General features: G+C 39.5%; 1 protein-coding gene and 1 non-coding gene across 2 annotated transcripts; one reads left to right on the top strand and one right to left on the bottom strand.

The window, feature by feature from the left end:
• Positions 1–15: 15 nt before the first annotated feature.
• LOC131242651 (histidine--tRNA ligase, cytoplasmic) lies at positions 16–18253 on the top strand. Its single transcript, XM_058241426.1, has 7 exons — positions 16–1565; positions 2285–2464; positions 3489–3746; positions 3991–4125; positions 10783–11067; positions 17298–17438; positions 17712–18253. Exons 1-7 carry the CDS (start codon positions 126–128, stop codon positions 18045–18047), a joined length of 2775 nt encoding a protein of 924 aa, XP_058097409.1. The 5' UTR covers positions 16–125; the 3' UTR covers positions 18048–18253.
• On the bottom strand, positions 4328–4515 carry LOC131244809 (U2 spliceosomal RNA). Its single transcript, XR_009170582.1, has one exon. It is a non-coding gene; the product is annotated as a U2 spliceosomal RNA (small nuclear RNA).
• Positions 18254–27957: the final 9704 nt, after the last annotated feature.

Here is a 27957-nt window from a genome sequence, read left to right as displayed (position 1 = left end):
AAACCCTATAATAAAATCTCCTTTCCTCCTTTCCCTTCCTCCATCTGTGTTTCTCTCGACGGTTCTTCGCGAGATCAAATTCAAAACTCCAAACCTTATTTTTCATCCTCGATCGATCACATAAAATGGCGGTTCCAACCGCCATTGTAATTGGCGGGAAAGGTTCTTCTCTCTCTTCAACAACCATCTACACCATCTCCACTTCTATCTCTTCCAAGGTTGAAATCGATTCTTCCCTCCTTGAGAAGCTCTCTCGCTCTCCCCCCAAAAAACCCAACAGCAGCTCCTCCTACTCTTCTATCCCTCCTCCTTCCTCTCCCAAAACCCTAACCCTAGAAGAATCCCGCGCTTCCCTCCTCGTTCTCTTAAACAAGCTCCTCGCTGCGGGCCCCGCCGTCCGCCCTGCCCTCGCTCTCTTAATCCAGGAAACCCTCAATCACGGCTTCCCGCCCGAAGCCCTAGATTTCAGCTCCCCATTCCAGCTCTTAGACTCGATCCTGAAGCTGAACAGGAAGAATTTTGAAGATATTGGTGGCGCAACGGCTGAGGAAATCGGCGTGGTTGAGTATTCTTTCGCAGCTGTTAATGGGATCTCCGCGATTTTGGATTGTAATTTTTCAGTGTTGGGGACAGTGGTCGATGCTGTTGCTGCATTGTCATGCGAGGCCGCAAAGGCCGACGTGGCGGCATTTGATTTGCCTGTCTCTGGAGAGGGTTTCTCTATCAAGGATGAGATGGACGTGGCCAGCGATATGAAGGATTTGCTGTTTGGGTCGAAGTTTGTGGGCCGTGCCATTTCAGATGCATTCACGGAGATTCCGATGGTTCATGGGAGTTTGAGAGGGGCGGCGAGGTCAGTGCATGCTCGGACACGGGTTGAGTTGAATTCTGCGGTTAGGATTGGCAAAACAGCCTGTGGGAGTAGTGGGAAAGGGAAGGCATGGGTGGCAACAGTTCTGCCTCTGGCTATGTCGATTCGGTCAGTAGGTGAGTGTAGTTTGGGGCGGGCGAAACTGACCATTGGATCGATAGATGATGCTGACCTGCGGTCTCAGGTGGTTGAGGTGTTTGAGAAGAGTTGTCCCGGGTTGGAAGTTTTAAGAAAGGGTTTCGAGTTGGTTTTGGCAAAAGCTGCTTCGGAATCAGATTACATTGGGATTTTGCATGAAATTTATGATTTGATGGTCGGGTTGAGAGCAATTCTTGCTTGGGAGGCGGCGCTAGCGCTGTTTGTACTTGAGCTGCATGAGTCAAGTGACAAAACCCAAGTGGGTTTGTTGTCAAATGTGGAAGCAAATGGAGGGAATGCGAATGTTGAAAGGAAGAATGAGAAGAAGAAGAAGAAGGTTTTGGGAAAGGGAACTGCTGTTATACGGCAGCTTGTCAAAGACAGGCTGGAGAGTGGGACTGTGGCTTCGGCTGACAGTTTGAGCATCCTGACCAAGTGGGCACGAGAGCTTTCTTCATTTTTTGACCCTAAGGTTGCAGAACTCGATACCCTCTTGAAGAAGGTGAAGGCAATTGTGGAAAGCAATGAAGTTAGAAGGCTTCCCAAAATTCCCAAGGTGCAAACTGCTTATTTTATTAAAAGCTTAAGTTTGGTTGAATGCTTTAATTATTATTATTATTATTTTTAAATTTTTAATTACATATTTTTGATATGTTAGTATTTGACTGCGCATTCGGATGACCGCCTTGATAATGCAACAAAACTGGCAAGGTAATCCTGCCTTACCGCGTGTCTGGCTTTGACCAGTGTTTCACAACTTTGGCATTTCAGTGGAGCCCGTGGATTTCACCACTTTCTACAATAGAAAATGTTTTTGTTCTGACTGGTATTATTTTCATCTGATTTACATCCAAATGCAGTCTAAACAATTGCAGGTTGCCAAGTGAGTTAACTATGCTAAATTGGCTAAAATCTTGCATCTTGGGCCCTTTCTATTGGGAATTTTGCACGATGCTGCCCGTCTGGAACTGATTCAAGGATCCACTTTTATCTGTAGTAACTTGATTAGGAAAAATGCACTTCGTTCCCTTTGATTAGCCAATACTGAAAGTTTAACAAATAGATTTGCTAGCATTTTTTGCCATCTTCGCAAAGCTATAATTTGAAGTGCTAGCCTTTACTGTAGCTTATTTTGTAAATTTGATTTTGCAATGAAACATCTTCAAGCACATTATTCTCTTGATGTTTTTCCTTGGATTATTCTCTATTTTGATGGAATGCAATAAACTTCTGTTAATTTGTTTCCCTTGACCCTAAATTTTGTATGTTTATCAGGGTACTAGGGATTTTGGGAAAGAGGAAATGGCCATTAGAGAGAGGGCATTTTCAATTATTGTAGGAGTATTCAAGAGGCATGGGGCTGTGGCGCTAGATACTCCTGTTTTTGAATTGAGAGAGACTCTAATGGGAAAGTACGGGGAAGATTCAAAGTTAATATATGACCTTGCTGATCAGGTATGATGTGAATTGGCATTGTTGCTTATCTGATCCTTCTGTCATTGGGACTTTTTTTTTTACTACTTTTTTTCTTATAGTTAAAGATTGTTCAATAGAATTCCTTCGGACTATGTTTAACTCATACATTTCAAGCTCCCAATATATCTACTGGAGATCCATCAGCAAGCTCTTTTTTTTGGTTAATATTTTGTTTGAAATTCTAGTCGTCATCTTGAAAATTTTAAAAGGCTGGGGATAGTTTTCTAAATGCTGCTTACTCAGGTATTATTTTCGAAAGCTAGTGGCTACATTGTTCTATTTTTTGGAGGAATATTGACTTCTATTAAAAGAGAGAAATAACAGCAAATAAAAAAAAAGAGTCCCCAATACAGAGGAGTCCTATAGACAACTCCTTTGCCCAATGAGTCAGTCAAACCATTCTGTTCTCTTCCACATGGGTAAACGTGCTGCTTACTCAGGTATTATTTTCGAAAGCCAGGGGCTACATTGTTCTATTTTTGGAGAAATATTGACTTCTATTAAAAGAGAGAAATAACAGCAAAGAAAAAAAAAAGAGTCCCCAATACGGAGGAGTCCTATCGACAACTCCTTTGCCCAATGAGTCAGTCAAACAATTTTGTTCTCTTCCACATGGGTAAACGAAATGCCTGACCTAGAAGCAATGTCCCAGTTTCATTGAACACGGATGCTAAGCTCCACTAGTCAGAATACTCTCTATGCACTCAAATTTTTGGTTGTCCATGATCTACACTACTTTTTTTTGGTAGGTAATGAATTTATTGATATGATAAAGGAGCAAATTCACATGGAGTCAATATCAGTGATGCATTTTCTTTCTTCATTGTGTGGTTGACGATTGTTCCTTTATTTGTAATGTCACCATTGCAATGTTGGTTTTTGGTCTGGACATGTTCTTTTGCATTTTTTTTTTTGTTTTGTTTTATATTCTGATGATGATAAACATGTATTTAGTTATGTTTCTTGCAAGAGTTGTTTAAGGTTCTTCTTACCTTGTTTGCAGGGTGGGGAGATTTGTTCTTTGCGATATGACCTAACTGTTCCATTTGCCCGGTACTTAGCCATGTATAATATCAATACATTCAAAAGGTACCAAATAGCTAAGGTATACAGAAGGGATAACCCATCTAAGGGGAGGTATCGGGAATTCTATCAGTGTGATTTTGATATTGCTGGACAATATGAAGTGATGGAACCTGATTTTGAGGTGATTAAAGTTTTGACGGAACTGCTGGATGAATTAAGTATCGGTGATTATGAGGTATGCTCTTACTGGATCACACCATCAACCATATCTCTTTATTCATATTGTTGTAGTTTTAGCAAACAATTTGATATACAGAATCCATACAAACATTAATGCATTAGATTTCATTTACGTATCTTGTTTGATTCTTTCCTTTTTATTTTATTATTCTGTCCTTCAAATGTTCTACTAAGCATTCGATCGTATTGTTTTTAGTATATGCATTATAATCACAATTAGTGCTACTTTCCTATTACAGATAAAGTTGAATCATCGGAAGTTGCTTGATGGAATGTTGGAGATCTGTGGAGTTTCTCCTGAAAAATTCAGAACAGTGTGTTCTAGTATTGACAAGTTGGATAAACAATCATTTGAACAGGTCAAGAAAGAATTGGTAAGATAATTCACTTTCTATTCTATATGACTAGGACAAGTATTTGTCAAAAGAATGTCCAGTCAAGAGTTAGATATCAGTACATTTACATTCTGCAGCATTGGTATCTGTCTATCCATCATGCTTTTGTAGTCACGAGAGTTATTATTTTTTAAAATATGGAAACAATCGAGAAATTTTTTAAATAATAAATAAATTTTTTGGAGGGTGTGCCAGGCCCATGCAGTAGTGGAATGAAAGGGCGATGCCCGACTGCCCCAGTAGCAAGCTGCTGTGGTGGACCATCCCCCACAAGAAATTAATCTCATGTGAGCCGACGGTTCACATATCAGATTAAACTGATTAGAACATATACTACACTTGATCCTAGCCAAAAGGCGAAGAAAGGGTTCGAGTATCCATAGGTGGTGAAATTCCACTAGCGTGAGTGTGTGGGGTGTGTGCGCGTGTGTAAAAAAAAAAAGTTTTTTAAAAAAAAGGCCGAGAAAGGTATATGAAGTAATAAATATTAAAAGGCTACCTCATCCATGTGCACTAGTCTTTTGACTCGGTCTAGGTTTCTTTTCTCCCAAGGTAAGCTGGGATGAAGCATCTGATCCTATAGTTGTGATATTGAGAACTCTCCCATCTTTTGAATTTTTATTTATTGGCTGTCGCATTTATTTCTTTACAATGGCCCTTCTCGTATCGCAATTTTCTTCTCTCTCTCTCTCTCTCTCTTGAAAGGTAGCGATTTTATTAATAAAAGGCCAAAACAGCCAAAAGACTTACAAAATACAAAGTGACCCATGACCCGGAAGAAAGAGAACAATCTTCTAGAGAGAGAGAACGATGCCTAATCCATAACTTCCAACTTAGCCCGCCTAAAGACCTCCACCACTAGGTCCACTACCCTACTACAGTTATGGAAGCACAATTATTCCTCTGCCCTTGTAAGGTCCATAGATCTAGAGCTGTACACGAGTCGAACCGAGTCAAGCTTGCCCAACTCAGCTCGACTCGGCCAACAAGCTATCCCAGCTCGAACTCGGCTTGGCTTGGTCAGTAGCTCGGGCCAGTTTGAGCTCGATTTTCCGAGCCGAGTTTGAGTTTTTGTCACTTCGATTTGAGTTCGTGTTTTTCAGCAGAGTTCGAGTTCAATATATTGAGTTTGAATTCGATTTCAAATTCGAGTTTGAAGTTGAATATAACACTAAAATATATAAAATGCATAAAATACAATTATAATCCATTATAATTACATTGTTCACAAATTACAACTAGTAACCTCCATAGGAGGAGTGTCTTCCAATTTTTTTGAAAGATAACGATTTCATTAAAGAGAAAAAAGAAGACAAAAACAAAAGATCCGCTGAGATAGCAAATCAAAAACTAAAAACGAAGGAAAAGAAAATCGCTATCTATGAAGGAAGAACCATAAGCAGCCCACTCCATGATAGCACTTTTAGCCTTCTGTACAAAATTAGCAGAGTTTGCCAAGTCCCGAAAGTAACGATTATTACGCTCTTCCCATACAAACCACCAAACCGCAAGAAGCGCCATTCTCTAAAGCTTGGTCTTAGATTTGCCAAAGCGCATAACGTGCCATGCAGAAAGAAAATCGTCGATCTTCTCAGGCAGACACTAGGAGATGCAAAAGGAACGAAAGATCCCGATCCAAACAGCTTGAATAAACGAACAATTGAGCAGAAGATGGTCGACCGATTCTGCTTCTCGCATGCAGCACAGACAGATGTTCAGGATAATCATTCCTCTGCGTCTGAGATTGTCTATGGTGAGGATCTTCTTCCTACCTGCAAGCCAACCGAAGGCCACAATCCTGGGAGGAGTGGCATACTTCCACGGAAGAGGGACGTGACTAGGCTGGATGGAGGAGGTGGAGGCTGACAGGAAACAGTATAGGGATCTAATAGAAAAAAGCTCCATTCTTGTCAAGATTCCAACTCAGACTATCGTCCTCAGAAGAAGGCCGAGAAACATAAAGATAATTCAGCAAATCAGCATAATCAGGGATTTCCTAGTCGTGAAGATTCCTTCTGCAAACAATATTCCAAACTGGCAGGCCGTTAGCCATCTCGAAACACTCTGAAACAGAGGTTGCTTTGTGAGAGGCAAGTGCGAAAATAGAACGAAAACGGACTTTAAGAGGAGTGTCTTCCTATTCCTGGCATATAATTATAAGATCCTGCATCGTCGTTCGATCCATCCGAACTATTATCTAATTTTTCATATACATATTGGTTCAACTCTTCTGAATCAGAAGGTGACGAGAGGTTTCCTTCGTGCTCTTTTATAGTTTAAAATAGATTTTTCAAACTTTCTTTATGTGAAGATTTCTACGTAGTACCCAACGCCTTATAAAATTCACCGAGACGGGCGAGAAACTTAAATTTGTTACTCTTCTTCTTTTTGTTGCTCATGCTCGATCCTGCTTCAGCATCATGTTCTCTTGGAGGACATCGTTGATGTCTAGAAGCCTCTTCCATATTACGTTTTAGGGCAAGTTGGAGTTGATATTCTTCAAAAGCTTTTTAATATGGCTTCCTCCTCTTCCTCTTCCGTAGAACTTCTCGTGTACCAGAAGGTTTGTATAGAGTGGAAGGCTTCCTATTTGAATCTAGAAGGGCCTGAAAAAGAATTTGGACATCCTTTGGGGTATTAGGGCACGATTTTGCATCACCTCGGTATGTCAAGTGTAACTGAAGCAAATTAGTTTTGTCAATAAACTTTGGCCCACACAAACCATACACAATCTTTGTTTTTCCAGACCTTAGTGATTCGACTGAGGAATCATAGTCTCAAATGTTGGTCGATGGGTCGGATGATGACATATTTACACTCATTTAAAAAAAAAATTAGTATATTGAGGATTTATAAAAATAAATAGAAATTAAAAACAAATAATTTAATATAAGATAAAAACAAAAGCAATATGATAAACAAAAGCAAATAAGCAATAATGAGTAAAGTCACATTGCACTACTTTCAACTTAAGTAACATTACATCGCATTCAAGTTTCAACAAAATAAAAATAATTTATAACTGCCTTCATGTAGTTGTTGTTGCAAGTATAGTCTCATCTTGACTCTTGATCTCTTCCTCTTCCTCATCATGAATATTATCTCCTTCCCATATCGGACGCAACTAATCTTGTGTACAAATTAATGCTTAGACTGTTTTTGGTGAAAGTGAGCTTCGATGCTTGCTCACAACCCTATTCCCTGTGCTAAGAGCGGATTCTGATGCTATTGTTGAAATTGGTATTGATAATATATCACGTGCCATCACAGATAATGTAGGGTAATTTGATTCACCGACTTTCGTCTTCCACCATTCTAAAACATCAAAGTCCGATCGCTTTATGATTGACTTTTTCAGATACAATTCTAGCTCTGATTCCTGAACTTCTATTTTTTCTTGTGCTAAGTAAGACATGTATTCATTGAGCACTTCGTCATCGCTTATTGAAATATCCGCATTAACTTCTTTAACACCCAATGTGGGTAAAATAGTAGCATACGAATTGTACAAATCTTCGAGTGCTTGACGAAGGTCTTCGTTATTGCTCTTTCAACAGAATAAATCTTCATAAAAATAAACTTGATTAAGCCCATATTACAATGAGGATCAAGAACAACTGTTAAGGTCATCAACAAATGACATTCGTCCTATTACTTTTCAAACTTCATTTGCATACCAATTGTCATCCGTTGTATAAAATCTGGATCCACACTGGCATTTTTTTTTTTTTGTAGGGCATCCTTAATCTTTCAAAGAGACGGAAGAAACAGATTCGCAGTTGGATATACTTATTTTTAGAAAAAATCTTCGTGTTATCATAAAAAAGTTTGAGAAAGTTGTGAACTTGTTTTGCTTTGCTCCAATCATCTGCACTCGACAACCAAGAATACGTTCTGTAAAACGTCACATATTCAGAAAATGCAAGCTCTAATTCCATTGCTGTATGTATCTAACATTTTATAAGTCGAGTTCCAATGTGTACATACATCTAACTTCAATGTTTTTTGAGATGACACATTCAAACATTGGATGATGTCAGTTCATATACTCAATCTCGAGATTGAGTATATGGATTGACATCATTTAACGTTTGAATATGCCATTTATACATAAGAATCCACTTTTAGCACAAGGGAGTAGGGTTGTGAGCAAACATTGAAGCTTACTTTCACAAAAAACAGTTGAAGCATTAATTTATACACAAGATTGGTTGCGTCCAATATGGGGAGGAGATAATATTCATGATGAGGAAGAGGAAGAGATTGAGAGTCAATGCGAGATTGTACCTGTAACAACCACTACATAATGCGGTTATAATTTATTTTTATTTTGCTGAAACTTGAATATGATGTAATGTTACTTAAGTTGCAAGTGGTGCAATGTGACTTTTATTTGTTATTGCTTATTTGCTTTTGTTTATCATATTAGTTTGTTTTGCTCTTATATCAAGTTATTCGTTTCTAATTTCTATTTATCTTTATAAATCCTCAACATACTAATTTTTTTATATTAAAAAAATTGAGTGTAGATATGTCGTCATCCGACCTATCAAGCAACATTTGAGACTATGATTCCCCAGTCGAATTGCCAAGGTCTAGAAGACCAAAGATTGTGTGGGTCAAAGTTTGTTGATAAAATTAATCGGCTTCGGTTACACTTGGCGTGTCGAGGTGGTGATGCAAAACCGTGCCCTAATGCTTCAAAGGATATGCAAATTCTTTTTCAGGCTTTTCTAGATTCAAATAGGAAACCTTCCACTCTATATAAACTTTCAGGTTTACGGAGAAGTTCTATGGAAGAGGCAGAGGATGAAGCTATATTAAAAGCTTTGGAAGAAAATTAACTCTAACTCGCCTTAAAACGGAGTATGGAAGATGCTTCTAGACATCAACGATGTCTTCCAAGACAACATGATGCTGAAGCAGGATTGAGCATGAGCAACAAAAAGAAGAAGAGTAACAAATTTAAGTTTCTCGCCCGTCTCGATGAATTTTATAAGGCGTTGGGTACTACGTAGAAATCTTCATATAAAGAAAGTTTGAAAAATCTAGTTCAAACTATAAAAGAGCATGAAGGAAACCTCTCGCCACCTTATGATTTAGAAGAGGTGAACCAATATGTATATGAAAAATTAGATAGTAGTTCAGATGGATTGACCGACGATGCTAGAGCTTAATATGCCTGGAATGGGAAGACACTCCTCCTATGGAGGTTATTAGTTGTAATTTGTGAACAATGTAATTATAATGGATTACAATTATATTTTATGCATTTTATATATTTTAGTGTTATGTTCAACTTTGAACTTGAATTTGAAATCGAATTCAAACTGGACTCAAACTCAATATATCGAACTCGAACTTCGTTGGAAAGCACGAACTTGAATCGAAGTGATAAACTCAAACTTGACTTGAATTGGCCCGAGTTGTTGCTCGAGTCTAGTCGAGCTGCCTAGCCAGGCTCGAGGACCGAGCCAAGCTGAGTTCGAGCTGGGGTAGCTTGCTGGCCAAGTTGAGCCGAGCTAGGCCAAGGTCGACTCGGTTCGACTTGTGTACAACTCTAGGGAGTTCTAAGATTGGCTGGTGTTTTGTGGGTTATGCTCACTTCAATTGGCCTCCTTTTTCAGCATATGACATGAAGACTTTGCTGGGCTATTTGAGCGGAAAGAAACAACAAATGTTTCAGGAATAAAAGCATCTCATCAGTGGTTTTTTTTTCTTTTTCCTAGAGTTCTTGCTCTCTTTAGGGATTGGGCTCCCTAATGGGTCCTGTGGGTTGTTATATCTAGGCGTGGGCCTGCCTTTGTGTTTTTTCCTTTCCTAGTTTGTCTTAGCTTTCTTCTTATTATTTTTTTTTCCTATTTTTGTTTTCTCCTCCTCCTTGCTGCCTTTCTCTTAATATGGAGAGGACCTCCCTCTCCCTCTTTGTTTCTTTTGTTTTTTAATAAAATTTCTCATATTTCAAAAAAAAGAAGAAAAGAAGCTGCCCATCTATTAGAACATGCAAGTACTGTCACGAGGAGTTCCCTCTCGAAGAAGTGTAGTAGTTTATCTTTGATGATTGGATTGTTAAGTTCATCTTTAAATTCTGTTTAATCGTGTGGGCAGGGTAGCTAATGAGATTGCTAGATCTATAAGGGAAGAGGCCTTCTTTCATATAATTCTTTGCATATGAGAACCTCTTCCCTTCTTGTGGCTTCATTTTAATCACTTTTGATCACTCATTTTTTAATAATGAGAGAAGTTCTGTTAAGAAAGTAGAAATAATTTGGTACAAGTTCCCATACAAAGTGTAGACCATTGAACATGTCCTATCTCATTTCCCTTTCTTTTACATTTGCTTAGTCTCTCAAATTCATTGGAATGATCTCACTATGATCAAAGTATCTAATTAAGCTGCATTGCTTCCACTTCCAACCAAATGATATTACTTCTTATGGGAGGCACCCCATCACCAATTATGTATGCAAAAAGTAGAAGTTTTGATCTTGTTAAGAAGCCATCCTTCTTTTATTAGCTGATGCTATTATTTTTACTCTATCCTATTTCATTATTCATGTTAGTTATCTTTATCCTCATGCAATGGTAGTTAGATCACTTTCTATCTAAGTTCAAAGTTATGGCATTGTGCGCTAGGTGGAGGACAAAGGCTTACCTGTTGAAACAGCAGAAAAGATTGGTTCATTTGTGAAGAAGAGAGGACCCCCTCTAGAAATATTATCTGACTTGAAGCAGGAGGGCAGCCAGTTTTTGAAGAACGAGGGATCCCTTCTTGCATTGAATGAGTTGGAGATATTATTTAGAGCTCTTGAAAAATCAAAATGTATAAATAAAGTGTCTTTTGACTTGAGTCTTGCAAGAGGTCTTGATTATTATACTGGAGTTATATTTGAAGCCGTTTTCAAAGGTGGTGCCACACAGGTAATGCAATTGATCTCCTTCCTTGACATGACTCTTGGACACTGCCCTTGCATGAGTAATGCATCAAAAGCATTAGATATAATGTTGAACATAGTTGCATGTTTTGTAATTCTTTTCCCTGTGAATCTCAAACCCTAGTGTTGTAACTGCTGGTGCAAACTTAGAGTTTCCTTTGACTTGTATTTATTGCAAACTGCTGAATTATTCTATGCTGTAGCTTTTCCTTATGTCTTGTGCATGACCATCATCAAACCCTATCTACTGTAAACTGGTTGAAGGTTAGTGAAAGAAGGTTTTAAGATTTAAAGATTTACTATAAAGTTACATTCTACTCTTATTTAGGGCCTGTTTGAATTTTCAAATTCATTGTAAATGCCTTGTAAATACCATCTTATTACAATTTCACCCTGTTTGGAAATAGGTAGGTACTTCTACTTGAGAAAACGGTCCAAAAGGATTAACTTAAATTTGTGGGCCCCACCATGATGTATATGACATATCCGCGTCGTCCATCTGCTTTACCATGACATTTTGAGGCATGAGCCGAAAAATGAGGCAGTTCCAACATTGAAGTGGCCCACACCAAAGTAAAGAGTGGCCCCAAGAAGTTTTTAACGGTGGGTGTTCGATTCCCTTGTTCCTGTGGTGTGCTCTACTTGAAATTTAAATCTGGCTCATTTTTTGGGTCATGCCCTAAATTTAGTTGGCATAACGGATGGACGGTGTGGAGAATCCACATACATCACGGTGGGCCCCATAAATATTTGGTAGCATCCTCCATTTTAGCGTTGAAAAAAGTAAGAGTCAAATCAATCCTCGAAAACAATGCGGTAATTACCTATGAAAATAATTATTACCTATTTACAATGCAATTACGTTTACCTTAGAAAATCAAACAGGCCCTTATAGATTTAGTGCTCAGAAATAGCAAGAAATATGCCATTAGGTTTTTCCTAATTTTCCAATCATAAGCTCTTAAGTAGGTTTGGATGCTCCAAGCCTCCAACAACTTGAAAGAATTGAAATAGGACTACTTAACAAATAGAGATCAAAACTTCCAAGATCAGGTGGCAAAATTGATGATGTCTCTTCTTGCAGCAAGTAGTAAGTAAAATAAAGGGACAAATTATGGCAGAGCACAACAAAGGGAACTGTAGGGAGTCACACCAAAGGGATCTAGAGGCATTGCACCACTTGATTCTTGAAGAGTTGGTTTCCTAAGCTAGAGGCCTGTTATAGGAAACTAAGGGCCTGTTTGGATTTACATGTAGTATTGTTCTGCGTTGTATTTTTGTACGGCAGAGGCATATGACATAGAAGAGTATGTATTCTTCCATTTTCCAGAAGAAAGCAGACTGTTTGGATTAGAGTGGATTCGGATGAGTATACAAAGGCGATGGATTAGTCGATGTTTCGATAAGACGTATAATGGCGCGATGCATAAAGTCCAAAACGATTTCATAATATTTTTCACATGTACATAATTGTCACTAGTGCCCCCAGTTGAAATAGTCTATGAAGATGAGAAGGAAATGGCAATGAAGGTGTAAATCTGTATATGAACCACCGAACTATTCGAAACTGAAAGTATATTTTCCAGTGCAGTGCGATGAAGGCGTTGAACTGCTCAATGGACTGCTCCCTGACACTACTGACATCTCTAATAAGTACACTGGCTCATCGATGTATTCGAAGGCGGCGTAGACGCCGGATTTGAATTTGGAATCAAACGCTTTGAAAGTATTATTTTATTCATTAATACAATACAAAACGATTTGAGCCGTAAATCCAAACAGGCCCTAAAAGACGGCAACATCATTCAACCTAGCAAGAATTCATTCATTGTCTTATATGTATGACTTGTTGCCTTTATATATGCCACACAACCATCCAATTCCAAGAAGCTTCTAGAAAGAATCTTCAAGAGAAACTCCAACTCTGTAACCTCAACAGTCCACATATACCGTCTTAATACCACCCAAACCTGCTTAAAAGATTTAAACAAGGAAAAGAATCCTAATATTCTACATTTCTATACAGATGGACCTTACAATCACTGTAAAATCTGTACAAAATCCAAAAAAAGGGCCTTAGCCTTAGGGTTTGCATTAGGCCTTAAAAAGCTGTGCAGTTGGACAAGTGGACCCCACAATCGATTGTTAGTGATCCCAGCCATGCAATTGGATATACTCAAGTCCTACCACAATCCAACGGTTAGTGATCCCAGCCATGCAATTGAACTGGTACAGATCAGTCATCCGGGCCCTTGATTTGGTCCAGACTAACCATCCAGGCTCTTGATATGATCCAGATAGATGATCGGATCAATCTTCACGCTTGATGCCATCCATATATGCAATCTAGATGGTTTTATGGTTCTTATGTTCAATCTGGATGGTTGAGTAGAACTGATATACAGTTGAGACCGTTGGATGGGCTTGTTCTGGCCCCTATCTGCAATCCTGTGGTGTGATCTTTGATCAACCAGCATAGGAATACTTGTGGTCTCTGATTGGAGGTTGGATGGTCCTGCATCAGCCACCATTAGAGTATTTCTGTGTTCTCAGAATTCTATGAGACCTCCACGTTATGTTTGGATGGTATCATTTGGGTGCTCCCACCATTGGAGTAACTCTTATGTTTTCAGTTCAGTGAGAATTCCACGTGACCGTTTAGATGGCATCATTAACATGGAAACACGCTGGCATTTTGGTGGATCCCCATTACTGACTCGAGTTATATGCATGGAGATTGACTCCATATTATTTACTTTGCATTGAACCATGAACAAGTAGATACAGTGTTACCTGGACATGTGGCATAGGTGCCAAGTGTCAAAGTGTCCTAATGTGTCTGGCAGGGCAAACTCCAAAAATCTAGACACAGGGACACTTGCGGACATAGAAAAATAACATATTTATATAAAATAAGATAAAATGATGAAAACACTGAGCAAAGGAAATGAGAAAAAAACAAAAAATATTAGAAAAGGATATTCGTACAGTCCCAACACAAACCAATTACTAGTAATCTATATAACACGTAATCAATAAACAAAATATTGAAAATAAATTTATAATCACCTTAAATTTATAATCTCTTTGGGTGGTAGAATTACTTTGATCAAGTTGGCTCTTTCGAACTTTCCTTTTTATTCACGCCTTTATTTTCCTGTCCTAAGTTGGTTCTTCTTAGAACTTACGAGTTGCAGGGGGATTTGCTCTGGCAAGGTGGAGCTCAAAAAGGAAAGTTCCATCTCTTAAATTAGGGGGAGGTTTGTAGGCCTTTGAAGGAGGGTGGGGTGGGAATTAGGAGGTTATGGGATGTTAACTCTGCTTTGCTGGGAAAATAGGTTGGAGATTTGGGGTGGAGGAGGGGTGTTTGTGGAGATCCGTGATTGCTGTGAAGTATGGGGTGGTGGATTAGTGAGTCTTTGCTCTATAGAGCCTCTGTTGGAAATTGATTGCAAGGATAGCACCCAAATTTTTTTTCAGAGCTTGTATTCTCAGTTGGAGAGGCGAAAATGTCAGATTCTGGGATGATATTTGGGTAGGGGAGTCCATTCTTAGATCTGAGTTCCCAAGTATTGTAACACTGTGTTTGATTGAGAACATCTCATTTACCAAGTGTTATTCTGGTTAGGATCAAGGTGGTGTGTGGCTTCCTCCTTGTCACCGCAATCTCTTGGATGTTGAAGTTGAGTAGATGGTGAGGCTTCTCTCTTGCTTGGGTGGTCTTTGCCCCAATCTGGGTGAAAAAGATGTGTAGATCTGGTTGAAAGATTGATTGGGAGGTTTCTCAGTTCACTCCTTCCTCGAGGTGGTTTCCGATCTTACGTTTGAAGCTAGAAGTACTCACATGGGCTATGCTTGGCAATATGAAGCCCCTCCAAAGGTAGCTGTGTTTGTGGCTTGCTAGCAGGAACTGGGTTCTAACTATTGAAAACCTATGTACATGGGCAATGGTGTTACTGAACGTTTGTCTTCTCTGCTTGAAGGATGGGGAGTTGGTGGAGGATATCTTCATCCATTGTCCTTTTGTGAAGGGGGTGTCGGCCAGCATTCTCTCAGTTTTTAGCGTTCCGTAGGTGATGCCGAAGTATGTGGAGGAGCTGTTTCTGTTGTGGCATGAAGGGTGTCCTTGATCTAGAGACAGGTTGACATGGTGTCTAGCCTTGCTTGTGGTTCTGTGGTCTATTTGGATGGAAAGGAATAGCAGATGCTTCAAGAACAGTATTTTGGGTTTTGGTTCTGTGCTCGTCTTGTTTCTTTTCTTTTTTCTCATTGTTATTGCTAGGAAGGTTTTATTGTTGATTAGGGATTGTGATCCCTAACTATTTTGGGTTTTGGTTCCGTGCTCGTCTTGTTTCATTTCTTTTTTCTCATTGTCCTTTGCCTTTTGTCTTTTTTCAATATAATTATTACTCATAAAAAAAAAGGTAGTTTGTATGACGTTATTCGCTCTCTTAAAGATTAGATAGCCACGAAAAAAAGAACAAAAGCAAAAAGACCACCAAAGCTTGTGCTTTTTTTTTTTTTTTTTTCTTTTTGTTATAAGGCTTATGGTACCTCTGTTGAAAAATGAGCTTATATCTAGAGAGTGAGAGGAAGTCCTTATGAGTAGTTTGTTCAACAACAAGAAAATGGAGGCAAGCGTTAGGGCTAGGATTGAGACATCTTCTGGCTTGACAAAAGAAATTCACATTAAAAAAATTGAGAAAAATGAAATATGTTTGGACGCCTCACTTAAAAGTGTCCAACACATTGCTTTTTCAGTGACATCACTAAGACACTTCATCCATACAGATTTTGAAGTGTCATGTCGTGTCCTGGAGTGCCCAAGTGTCCGAAGTGTCGGTGCAGTGGAAACCCAAAAAGTAAAAGTGTCCAGTAACAGTGAGTAGATCATAAGAAGTCATCTTGCATAATGATTTGCCTAACATCCTTCTTGTATTCTTTTCTAATCCATAACTATTGCTTGCATTATAGTTATTTTTCTTTCTCACGTATTCTTTGGCTTTGGCCCTTTCTAATAAATTGATTATCGGCTCAAAAATAAAAATAAATAAAAAATAAAATAATACACTATGCCTGGACATGACATGCCAGGCGGTCTCAAGCCCAACTAAAGAAGCATTTGCATATTTAAAAACTGTAATATGCACTCCACGTGAATGTGACATGCCAGCTGATCCCAAGCCCGAGTAAAGGTGGGTTGATGTCAGATTGGCAGCCAGTTGTCAAACTTCTGCTAAGCAAGCATGAGAGTTGAGTATTTTGGTGAAACGAGCCTGAAGCTGACCCAAATGGCTGAAATAAGGATCTGATGATGACGACAACTATGACGATGATGACGAACAATGATTGGCATCCATTGAAGTTTCTGTAGCTGTTGAGATTCAGGGTCCCAAACTCTAGCTATTTTAGCACTAATCTACTGCTAGATGTAATTGTTTTCTAGATACATTTGAACATTCACTCATGTAGCTTATGCCTGTATAGACATACCTTTATACATGCGTGTATGGCTTTCGTTCACATTGTCTGGTGCTGTGGTAGGAATGATGCATTCTTGTTCTCTCTCTCTCTCTCTCTCTCTCTCTCTATTTCCCGCATTTGTCAAGGTATTTTACTTGCAATGTGTATGGGTCCCATTTCATAGATTGGGCAGTATTCTTTCTTCCTTGCTTTCTTTGTTTTTGAGTAAGCTTAATTATCCACCAAAATTAAGATAGCTTGCACGGTGTGGTAAGCTCCTGCCAACGTTTTTATATATGAACCATGTTGCTTACTTCCTTTTAAATTATGAACTCTGCCTGGTAGTGATGTGCCAGGTGGTCCCCAGCCTGGGTGTAGGGTTGATGTGAGGTATCAACCAATCTGTTGAACTTTTCCCAAGCAATCATTTAGATTTCCTATTCATTAACAGGATTCTTGTAACCAACTCCAGATAGTTGGAACATGGCCATGATGATGATAATTGCTCTTTTTATATCTGTTTTAATTGGAACCTCTAACTGGTCAGTATGTCATTGTAGAATTTACTCTATTGATAGAGACCTGTGGTTACCTTGCATCCTTATAAGATGCATTTGATTTCTTCTATATTTCTGGTCCTGGTTATCAAATGCTGTAATAACCATGAGTGTTTTCCATTTTCACCTTTTGTTTTGTAACGAAGGTTAGAGTTGCTCGTATGTGTATGACTTTTAGCCTATCATGTGGCCACAGGTTGGTTCCATTGCGGCAGGAGGGCGTTATGACAATCTTGTAGGGATGTTCAGTGGAAAGCAGGTCCCTGCGGTTGGTGTTAGCCTTGGAATTGAACGTGTATTTGCGATAATGGAACAGATTGAAAAGGACCGCAACCAGGTGATTTCATATAATATGCTATTTGACATCTTAGTAAGTGCACCTAGCTTAATTTGCTACACTATACTTTGTTGTAAGAATGGTATTATCAATGCTACTGTGTGCATGAGGGGGAAAACCGATTATAGGGTTTTACCGGCATGTCTCAGTATTTTTGAAAATCTATCACAGAAGTACAATGAGTTGTCTCTAAAATTTCCTTGACATCGTTGAAGGTCCATTGATTGACAATGGCATTCATGTTAATGGTTCTTTCCCTTTTGGGTTTTGTAGGCAATTCGTCCTACCGAAACACAAGTTTTGGTAGTTCTTGTGGGTAAGGATCTGGCCCTGGCAGCTGAACTGGTGAGTGAGCTGTGGAACGCCAAAATCAAAGCTGAGTTCGCAATGACCAAAAGAGTGATGAAGCAGATTGACCGTGCCAAGCAGTCTGGAATCCCTTGGATGGTGATTGTGGGTGATTCCGAACTAGAGAAGGGTGTTGCCAATATAAAAGATGTGGCAATCAACAATGAGGTAACGGTCCCAAGAGATCAAGTTGTGGAGGAGCTTCGAAGAAGGTTGAACCCCACATCTCAACAACTATCTAATAGCTACGTTGTTGTCTGATGGAACCATCAACTCCGTATACACCGCATTCCAACTGTGAGTAGCAAAGTTTATTTTGCGGTTACAAGTCTTTTCCAATGTACATTACATGTGCATCAATTTTCACTTTCTACAAAGGGAGATCTCCCTTTTTCTGTTGCAGGCTAGTTTTCGAATTAGAATCATGATATGGTTGGAACATTTTAAAGTTTCATGGCATTCGCTCAGTCCCCACTCACGTATAAGGCAGTCCTACAAGGCTGCAAATCCAAGCCGTCCATCAGGTGTCCCTTGGTAGCCTATTAGTGAGGCTGCTCCACTCATCAGTGGGCCACAACATTAGAAGAAGTTGATGGTTTAGAAATACTTGGTCAGGTTTGTTTCTTTTGTCTGATAGTTCCTTAAACTGTGAACTACCAGATAAGTGGACTTGGGCTGGGCATCTGCAGTGGCATGCTCACAATGTAAGGTTTGGATCTCGTACCTGTATGCCAAGCTGGTACATGTGGTAGCCTTTAGATGGCCTTCTCCACACATGTGGGCCTAGAAAGCTCGTCTTAGAACTCTCTTTTTATTTATGGTAGCCTTTAGATGGCCTTCTCCACACATGTGGGCCTAGAAAGCTCGTCTTAGAACTCTCTTTTTATTTATCTACATCTATATCAGCAAAGAGAGCTTCAAGGCATTTTCAATTCCAATTTTGGCCCTTAATTCAGTTTCAAATTCCAGTGTATCTGTAAATTCCTTTCCGGCTAAAGAATGGCCCTATTGATTCCTAGGGCTGAGAGTGTTTGTACTTTGTTCTTTGTGGTGCTTGACTCTCACACACCAATATGGCATACATACATCTATGAGCTCATCAGGTGAATCCGTTAGGCATGTGCCGCCTCTAGAAAATCAGGCTGATATGATCACCAGATGGCACACACCATTGAATTTGGACCTTTGTATAATTCTCTTAAATGTTGTCACCCATTTGATGAGAGGACTGGCCTGTGGTTTGGGAAGGGCATTACACGGTGAGGGACACCTGATGGATGGGCATGGATTTCATAAATGTGCAATGAAATTGGTTGCTAGTGCACTTGGCCTTTCTATGAAAAAAGAAAGGAATTTATGATAGAGCGTGAATGATGGTGTGGTTGTCTTAAGATTCCTTGATTTGGGAAGATAGGTAAATTCTTTAGATGCCAACATATAATCAGAATTATGTTTACGAAATTCCATAAATTTTATATGCACACAAAATCATAGGTTATATCGTTTCAACACCGAGGTCTTGGTATCAATTCCCAAGTGGGGTGTGTACTTACAAGCTAACCAAAAAATAAAAATAAAATCATAAGCTATGTAAATAGAAAGCATATTGTATATACTCTTATTAACAGAACATGTGTGGTCAATGGAAGATACAGGTACACATGCATGGTCATCACGTGCATTGGACATCTAAGCCATGCACATTGTAGGTCACTAACGGTAGATAATCTTACCAGTGTCAGGCACTTTGCCGATTAAAAAATCACTTTGCTTTGATGATTTTAACTATTGATCAATGGCTGGGAAAATGGATGGTCCTTGTTACAATAGAAAGGTCCCATCATTGATTTGGACCATATATATATGGGGCTAGATGATCAGATAAGGCTTAGATGATGATGATTGGTGCTAGATTTGTCTTTTCGTTGTTCTTCCTTCTCAGAAAGGGAGTATAAGGTTTTGATTGACTAGTTTTGATAGATGACATAGTTTTGATTGACTAGGTGAGGGAAGGTGTGTGTATAAAGCTGGAACTATAAAAGAATGTTTTAGAATCTGAACTTTTCAAAATTAGATGAACTAAAGCAAGGCATATGAAATGCAATTTTAGTAAAACTAAGAGTAGAAACAAGGAATTAGTTAGGATTGCTAGACAAGTACCCTGGAAAGACTATTTCCAAATCTTAGGTCGATAATCCATGAGAGCAATGAGATTGAAAAGGATGCTGCTATAATTCAAGCTAAGTGGAAGAAGTGGAGATGCACGGTTGGAGTTTAATGTATTCTCCACATCCCTATCAAACTGAAGAGGAAATTTATAGGGTCAGCTGTAAGACTAACGGTGATTTATAGGATAGAATGTTTGGCAATCAAGGAACAAAATGTTCTTTGGATAACCATAGCTGAAATTAGGATGTTGAGATGGATGAATGGTAGGGCGAGGAACTTAGGTAGAAATGAATGCGTTTCCTAATTACTTAGGAGTAGCAAGTAGGCTTTGATATTTTTTTCCGGTGAAACGGAGACGAAGAACTGTACTGGTTAGAGCACACTGGTTGAGTTGAAGGTTCTAAAAGGGCAATGGGAAGGCTCCAAAGGACATGGGTGAAAATAGTTAAAAAAGACTTGATGACCAATGGTTTAATTATGGATATGGTCCTTTGATACAATGAAATTTCGGAACAACCTGTGGTGGTTGATACATAGGCACTTAGAAATTGTACACGTGGCATATATTTACTGAAATTAATAGTCCAAATTGCGAGGTCTAGCAGGACAGGGCAGCACCTCCGATTCTAATTAATTATCCTTTGTTCTTTTAATCCTGACCGTTAATTATATTTCATTTGAACCGTTCATTAAATGTTTGCTGTTCAGTCAGTAGAAAATTAAGTGTAACCTTTGCTTTGCTTTGCTTTGTTTTGTTTTTTTTTGTTTTTTTTTTGTTTTTTTTTTTGTTTTTTTGTTAATCTATCAAATCTGGGGCTCAGAATTTGGACGGCCAAGTTTGTGTCCATTGGATGCCACGTGTACAATGTCTTAGTGCCTGCGTTTCTATCAGAGAATCAAATGCAGCGCCATACTCGTAACTGTGGGCCCCGCCAAATTCACTGTAAAGTGCCAAATGTGACGAGCGTTCCGACCACCAAATTCGGTGCATACGTTGTACGTTGGGCAAATGCCACTCCGTTTCAGTCTGTCGGATCCTTTTGACCCAGGTTTTCCGCTTGTACCGTGTGGGGGTCCATGGTAGGGTGATCCAGACCGTTGATATGTTGCGCCCTATAAGTGGATTGGCTCATGGGCTTTGCTCTGAAAATTTTCTAAATCGGTAAAGGACGTCCTTTGACTGTGAGGGCCTGTTTGTTAAGGCTGAATTTCTGCATTGAACGCGGAATTGGAAAAATGTCATGTGTTTAGTAGTGTTTCTTAACGCGTCAACACGGAAGAAGGAAAATGCTGAGTGTTTTATCAATGAATTCTTTCCGTGATAGGAGTCTGACTTAATGGTGAATGCGGAATGCGCTCAGGTGATTTTTTTGGTTAAACAAAAATTTTTGCTTTCAAAATTACCCCTTTTCAAGTAACAAGTAACTACGGTAATTTTTTATCATTAAATTGTTTGCGCAATACAAAATCAACTTTTAACCTTTGATACTTCTTTATGCCCCACCATAATGTATGTGTTTCATCCATTTCATTCATCCATTTTTAAAGATCATTTTAGGGCTTGATACAAAAAATGAGAGGAATATAAATCTCAGGTGGACCGTACCACAGGCAAACAATAGTGATTGAATATCCACCATTAAAATTCTCCCAAGGCCCATTGTACTGTTTATTTGACATCCAATTTGTTGATTAGGTCATATAGACCTAAATGAATGGAAAAAACAAAGATCAGCTTGATCCAAAACTTTTATGGCCACCAAAAAGTTTTTAATGGGCGACGTTCATTCAACACTGTTTTCCTGTAATGTGGTCCACTTGAGATTGGGATATACCTCATTCTTTATCTCATACCATAAAATGATTTAGAAATATAGATGGACGGCATGGATGAAACACATACATCATGGTGGGGCCCACATAGCACCGACCATCAGTCATTGGCTGGTGGCAGGGGAGTTGCCATCTGTTTCCGCGGACGCGGACTCGCTACTGAAGTTACGTCACCAAGTTATTTGGGCCCCATCATGATATATGTTTTGTATCCATGCCGTCCATCCATTTGGAAATATAATTTTAGGTAAAGATCCAAAGAATGAGTCAAATCCAAAGCTCCAGTGGACCTCACCACAGAAAACAGTGGGGAGAGTGATGCCTACCATTCAAAACTTTAATAGGACATAAAAGTTTTTGATCAAGCTGATATTTGCTTTTTTCATATTTGCTTTTTTCCCTTCTTTCGTGTATGTGGTAACTTGTGAATAGGTTGGATTTCAAATAAAGCATTGGGAAGGTTTCAACGGTGGGCATTAATCTCGCTATTGTTTTTTGTGGTGGGGTCAGTTACATATTTGGATCTGCCTCATTCTCTAACTCAGGCTCTAAAATTAAATCTCCACATAGATGGACGGTGTAGATAAAGCACATACATCGTTGTTGGGCCCACATACATTATAGTGGGTGCATTGGTTGGTGTACCTCACACCAACTATATAGGATATAGGTGCTGGATTGACGTCCACAAGTTCTGTGGGTTCCATCATGAGGTATGTGTTATATTCAAACCATCCATCCATTTGGTGGGCTCATATTAAAGCTTGAGACGAAAAAATAAGCTGCAAATGGCAGTGGGGGATTGGAAGTCTACCATTGAAACCCTTTTTAGGGTTATATAAGTTTTAGATCAATATGATTTTATTTTATTTTTCCCCTCATCTTACAGGTTTTAGTGACCTTATGAACATATTGGATGGAAAATTAATTTCAATAGGCCATGGAAGTATTGGATCAATATGTTTTCAATTCATCCAATTGGAAATGACCTTATAAACGGTTTGGATAGCAAATAAATATAAGGTGAGTCTTATTTGAAGGTTTTGTTGTCACTGGTGTTCAATCCTATACAACATATAGTGACAATCTTTCCATTAAGAGGAATTGAGGGCCTTATGATGATATTTTAGTTTTTATTAAGTATTTTAATTTATTTGAATTAAATATAATAATTTTATTTTTATTTAATAAATAATAATTTCTTTATAACGTAAAACATTCCAAACGAGAAATAGGGGCAAATGTGTCAAATTAACATATTTCATACACTTAAAATGTTTGTTAACAAACAATTTATTTCAGATTCAGTACTTAATTTTTTGGACTTGGTGATAATTATCAAACAAGTTTTTTGACTTCAGATTCCAGATTCTTTAGATCTCAGATCCAGATTTCAGATTCGGTCTTTAAACTTCGGATTTAACAAACGGGGCCTGAGACTGCAAATATACGGCTACGGGATGCAGCGATGGTCCGCAATCCGCATTCAACGGCCAATACTGCCAGTGATTGGTGGCTTGGCTGTTCCAGTTTGGGAAAATCCTGTCATGTTTAGCTAACAGATCAATGATCCGAATAGCTGAACAATAGGATCCAGTTGTACAGACTGAAACCGAGTCTGCTGCTCAGCTCTGCTTCTAGGCACCTTCGTGGATGGGACCCACAACTGTACGGTTGAGATGATCCGCACAATCCATCCCATAGGTTATCCAAGAATCCACGTCAAACGTAAAAATAAAAAAATCATTATAATATTTAACAGAATATTCTTCGTCATCAACGAATTTTACTAGTTTTGTTTTCATCTGAAACACCGACTTCCAATTGGACGATCCTAATTGTCTGAGGGCCCACACCTTAAAGTACTCTCAAATTGGACGATCCTAATTGTCTGACCAGATAATTCTTGGCTGCTAAATGCTGCTTATTACTTAATATTTTTCTAATGTTAAGATTGAATGGTTAGGATCTTCAATGATGATGATTACTTGACCTATAAACCCTCCATGGTAGGTCGGTCCACTCGAATAACTAATAACTGTCTCCATCTAGACTGCATGTAACTCCGTAGATTTTCCAGTGTCCTTGACTAGGATTTTTCCATGTAGATTTATCTACCGCGAAATTGCTCACCAACCTGCAGCGCGCGGCTTGACTTGGGTGCCCCCATATTTCCCACCGTCCAAATGCCGTACACGGAAATTTAAAATGTAACTTGTAAAATTCCATTTTGAAATTAACGTTGGGATTCGTGGTCAATCAGTTTGATTTTCAGGCAAAAATACATCTATTAGATTTTGATGGTATGGATAGATTACATGTTTGCTAAGGTCTATAATGTATGGTGAGTCGGTACAACTGAGATATAGTAAAGCCATCCCTCCACAAATAACGTAGCAGGATGTACAAATACGGACCGTCCATCTTGTAGTCCCTTCTTTAGATGCAAAATGGTTCAGATACACAAAAAATGGATGATCCTATCCATCTGATGGGTGGCCTTCAGAACGACGGTAGGAAAAAAAATGTTAGTTAGTGAAGAGAAGTGATGGATTGGACCTAAGCAAGAAATTGTTAATCTGATATGAGTTGGGGTTTGGTTTGGGTTGAGGCGTCAGGGCAACCTGGCCCAATGAAAACCAGACCTTATGTGTATAATATATTAGCTCTAGACCTGTGGGATTATTGTGTCTGTCAATCCACTCCATTGATCAGGTTTCTGCCTCTCGATTTTGTTACCTAAAACCAATACATCCGCTCGATCCACAACTTGGGTGGTCCACACCACTAGTAAACAGGAATAGTGGGAACTAGGACGCTATGATGTGGTGCACCTTGATGCAGCCCGGATCCAAGGAACGTCATTAGGTAGGCCACTCCACGTGAATTTGTATTTGAGCTGTGATTTCAGTGAGAGACGCCGACCTTAGAAACTTCCATATGGAAATGTGGGTTCGGCCTGGTTGGTTGACCCCGATCCTATTACAATTGAATGGGACCAGTCAGGCTTAGGTTGTGCTGTTGGCCCCTTTATTAAATAGGTCGGGCTTGGGCTAATCCTAGCCCGGACCAAACCTGGCCCATCACTAGACCTACTTGATGGGACAAACTCGATGGGTGGTTCTTATAGATTGACCAAACTATTTTAAGTCATGCTGCTTTATGAGTAGCCTTTCATTTGTACCAACTCGATATAACTATGGTTCTTGGTCTTAATTGCAGATTGACCAAACTATTTAAGTCTACCTTTTCCTTTTTTACTCCCCATTGGAGTTTTAAGTTCTTGGAATGCATTCATTTATACATTTCTACCTGTTTTGTCACCTGTTCATCTCAACATCTTCATTACAAATACGCCCATCTGTCTACCTAGAGGTAAGGTTAGAACAGAATTCATTACTACAATCTAATTAATTGGGACAGGCTTAGATGATGATGATGATGACTGTCCTTAGTATAATACAGTAGCTCCTAGATCTTTCAGCCGGCCAGCATGCAGCCAGATCTTTCATCCCATTTGGCGGGAAAGCTGAGTCTGCGTGCTTGGCTACACTCAAGTGGGATGTAGGAACAAGTCGCGGATTTGAGGGCTGACTCGGGCTGATTTGGGCAATGCGGTCGTGACTGGTCGACCATACTCGGTCCGTCTCTCGCAGGGAAGTTATGACATGATTGATTGGCTCTCTAATCTAACCCAACGATTTAGTAATGGATGGAGAGTTGATTGATGTGCCCGTTTAATAATTATAAATGGATTGATATACGAATAAACACCGCCCATTTCATGGTCCAAGTTATCTGTGGTTGGGGCCCACTGATGTCTGTTGTTGCATCCACTCAGTCCATCCGTTTTGCAAGCTCATTTAGATAATAAGCCTTAAAAATAAGGCAGTTGCAAGCTCATTTAGATAATAAGCCTTAAAAATAAGGCATATGCAAGACTTAAGTGAGCTACACCAAAGGCAATTTGTAGGGATGGAAAGACCCACCACCGGAATCTTTCTAGGGATACCATGATGTTCATGTTTCATCTAATCCCTTCGTAAGTTCGTTCCCACAAAGATGAAAGATGAAAGATGAAGGAACAACATAAATATTAGCTTGAATTAATACTTTTGTGGGCGCCAAGAATATTTCAATTTTGGGCAATCAATCTCACTGTTTTAATCACCATTATTTTCCATGATGATGTGGTCCATCTAAGATTTGGATCTGCTTCATTTTGGAATCATGCCCTAAAATGAGTTGTTGAAACGGATGGAGAGAATGGATGTAGGGCGGGGAGTGAATTAAGTGTTACCCGGGTAACACGTTAATGGGTGTTACCCTATTGTGGGGCCACAGTTAAAAACTTCACGAAACAGTGGTGATTGAAACGCATGGATCATGAAGGGGTTCACATAACACCGGCGTGCAATGACCAGTACAACTAACAGCGACCTTGGCACTCGAGGGGTCGCTACCGAATCCGAGTACTGCTCACCCTGCCACCACTGACCTCCGTGATGGCAGGACTCTGAGGGCCCACCGTAGTGTATGTGTTTTGTCTACACCGTCCATTCGTTTTGCCAGCTTATTTTGGGCCATGAGCCCACAATTAAAGCACATCCAAAGCTCAAGTGGATAGCATTCCAAGAAAAGAACAGTACAGGGTGTGCACGAAACCGATATAGCTTGGTCAACTTGCTTGACTCAGCTCGAAAAAGCTCCATTTGGCTCGGTTGGAAGCTGAGTTCGATCCGAGTCGAGTTGGTTTTAAGAGCTCGAAAATAAGTTCGAGCTGGCCTGAGCTCGACTCGACTCGGTTCAATATATAGCTTGAACTCGGCTCGACCCGGATTGACTCAATTAGATGATATAAAAAGAAAAGAAAAACCTAAATAACTTTTAACCTTTTCCATTTGTTTGAAAAAAAAAAAAAAAACTGCTCACCTGACCAGCGACCTTAGCTTTCTACCTCTCACTCTGTGCTCATCCCGCCCAACCAACAACCCTGGCTCTCTAGCTCTCCCCCTCTCTCTCACTCTCTCTCCTCATCCCGCCTGACTAGCGACCCTAGCCTCTCTCTCTCTCTCTCTCTTTGTTCGACCGGTGACCAACCCTCCGCCGTCGCCCTGCTCGGCTGCTTGCTCGTCCATCGCCCTGCTCTGTTCGGTCTTTGGTGGTCCTTGTCTGGCCGTCTGCAGCCTGCTGCTTGCCCTCTTTCGATCGCCACTCGACAGTCTCGCCATCGTCTGCCCTGCTCGCCAGTAAGCACTCAAACTTGAACTTGGCTCGAAAGCTCGAGCTTGAACTCGACTTGAAAGCTCGAGCTTGGTTTTGACTCGAAAGCTCAAGCTCGAACTTAGCTCGAACTAGTCCAATCTACTAACCAAGCCGAGTCAAGCTAGACATAATGACTCGGTCACCGAGCCGAGCCAAACATGAGCTGGGTGTGCCTGCTGACCGAGCCGAGTCGAGCTGAGGCCAGCTCGACTCGGTTTGACTTGGTGTACACCCCTACGAGATAATGATGTCCACTATTGAAATCCTTCTTAGGGCCGACAATGATGCTTATTTGTCATCTAACCTGTAATAAGTTCACATAGACTTGGATGAATGGAAAACAAAAATATCAACTTGATCGACTTCTGTGGCCTTCAACCGTAGGTGTTTAATCCTGACAATTTCTATGATGTGATCCACTTGAGATTTAGATATACTTTAATTTTGGGATTATGTCTTAAAATGAACTGGAAAATGTATGGATGTGGATAAAACACATACATAATGGTTGAACCCATAGGGTATCCTTGCAACCCACATTGGTTACATGTCTCTGAATTAATTAGTTGTAAAATCGTATATTAGTAATTATATCCTCAAGATTTCATTTTACAAGTGGAGCCCATGGTTCTGCAATTCAAACCATTGGTATGCTACAAAATACCACTAGTGGACCTGATTGAAATATATCATCAAGTAACTATTGCTATTCAATTTGAACACCCAACTACATATATAGTGAATGGTCTTATTTTAATTATGCGTATGCAAATTATATGTGTTGGGTGTGCCGGAGTCATATTTGAATCGAATTGATCCGAAGACCTCGTGACCCTAAGCATTGAAATAGCTAAATTAAGATTAGATCTATGAAGATTGACCTAACTATTTAACTATTGATTGA

Source organism: Magnolia sinica, chromosome 4, assembly GCF_029962835.1.
Source record: "Magnolia sinica isolate HGM2019 chromosome 4, MsV1, whole genome shotgun sequence".
Classification (NCBI taxonomy): domain Eukaryota; kingdom Viridiplantae; phylum Streptophyta; class Magnoliopsida; order Magnoliales; family Magnoliaceae; genus Magnolia; species Magnolia sinica.
Note: the sequence above shows the minus strand (reverse complement) of the source record. Positions and strands in the feature narration are given on the sequence as shown.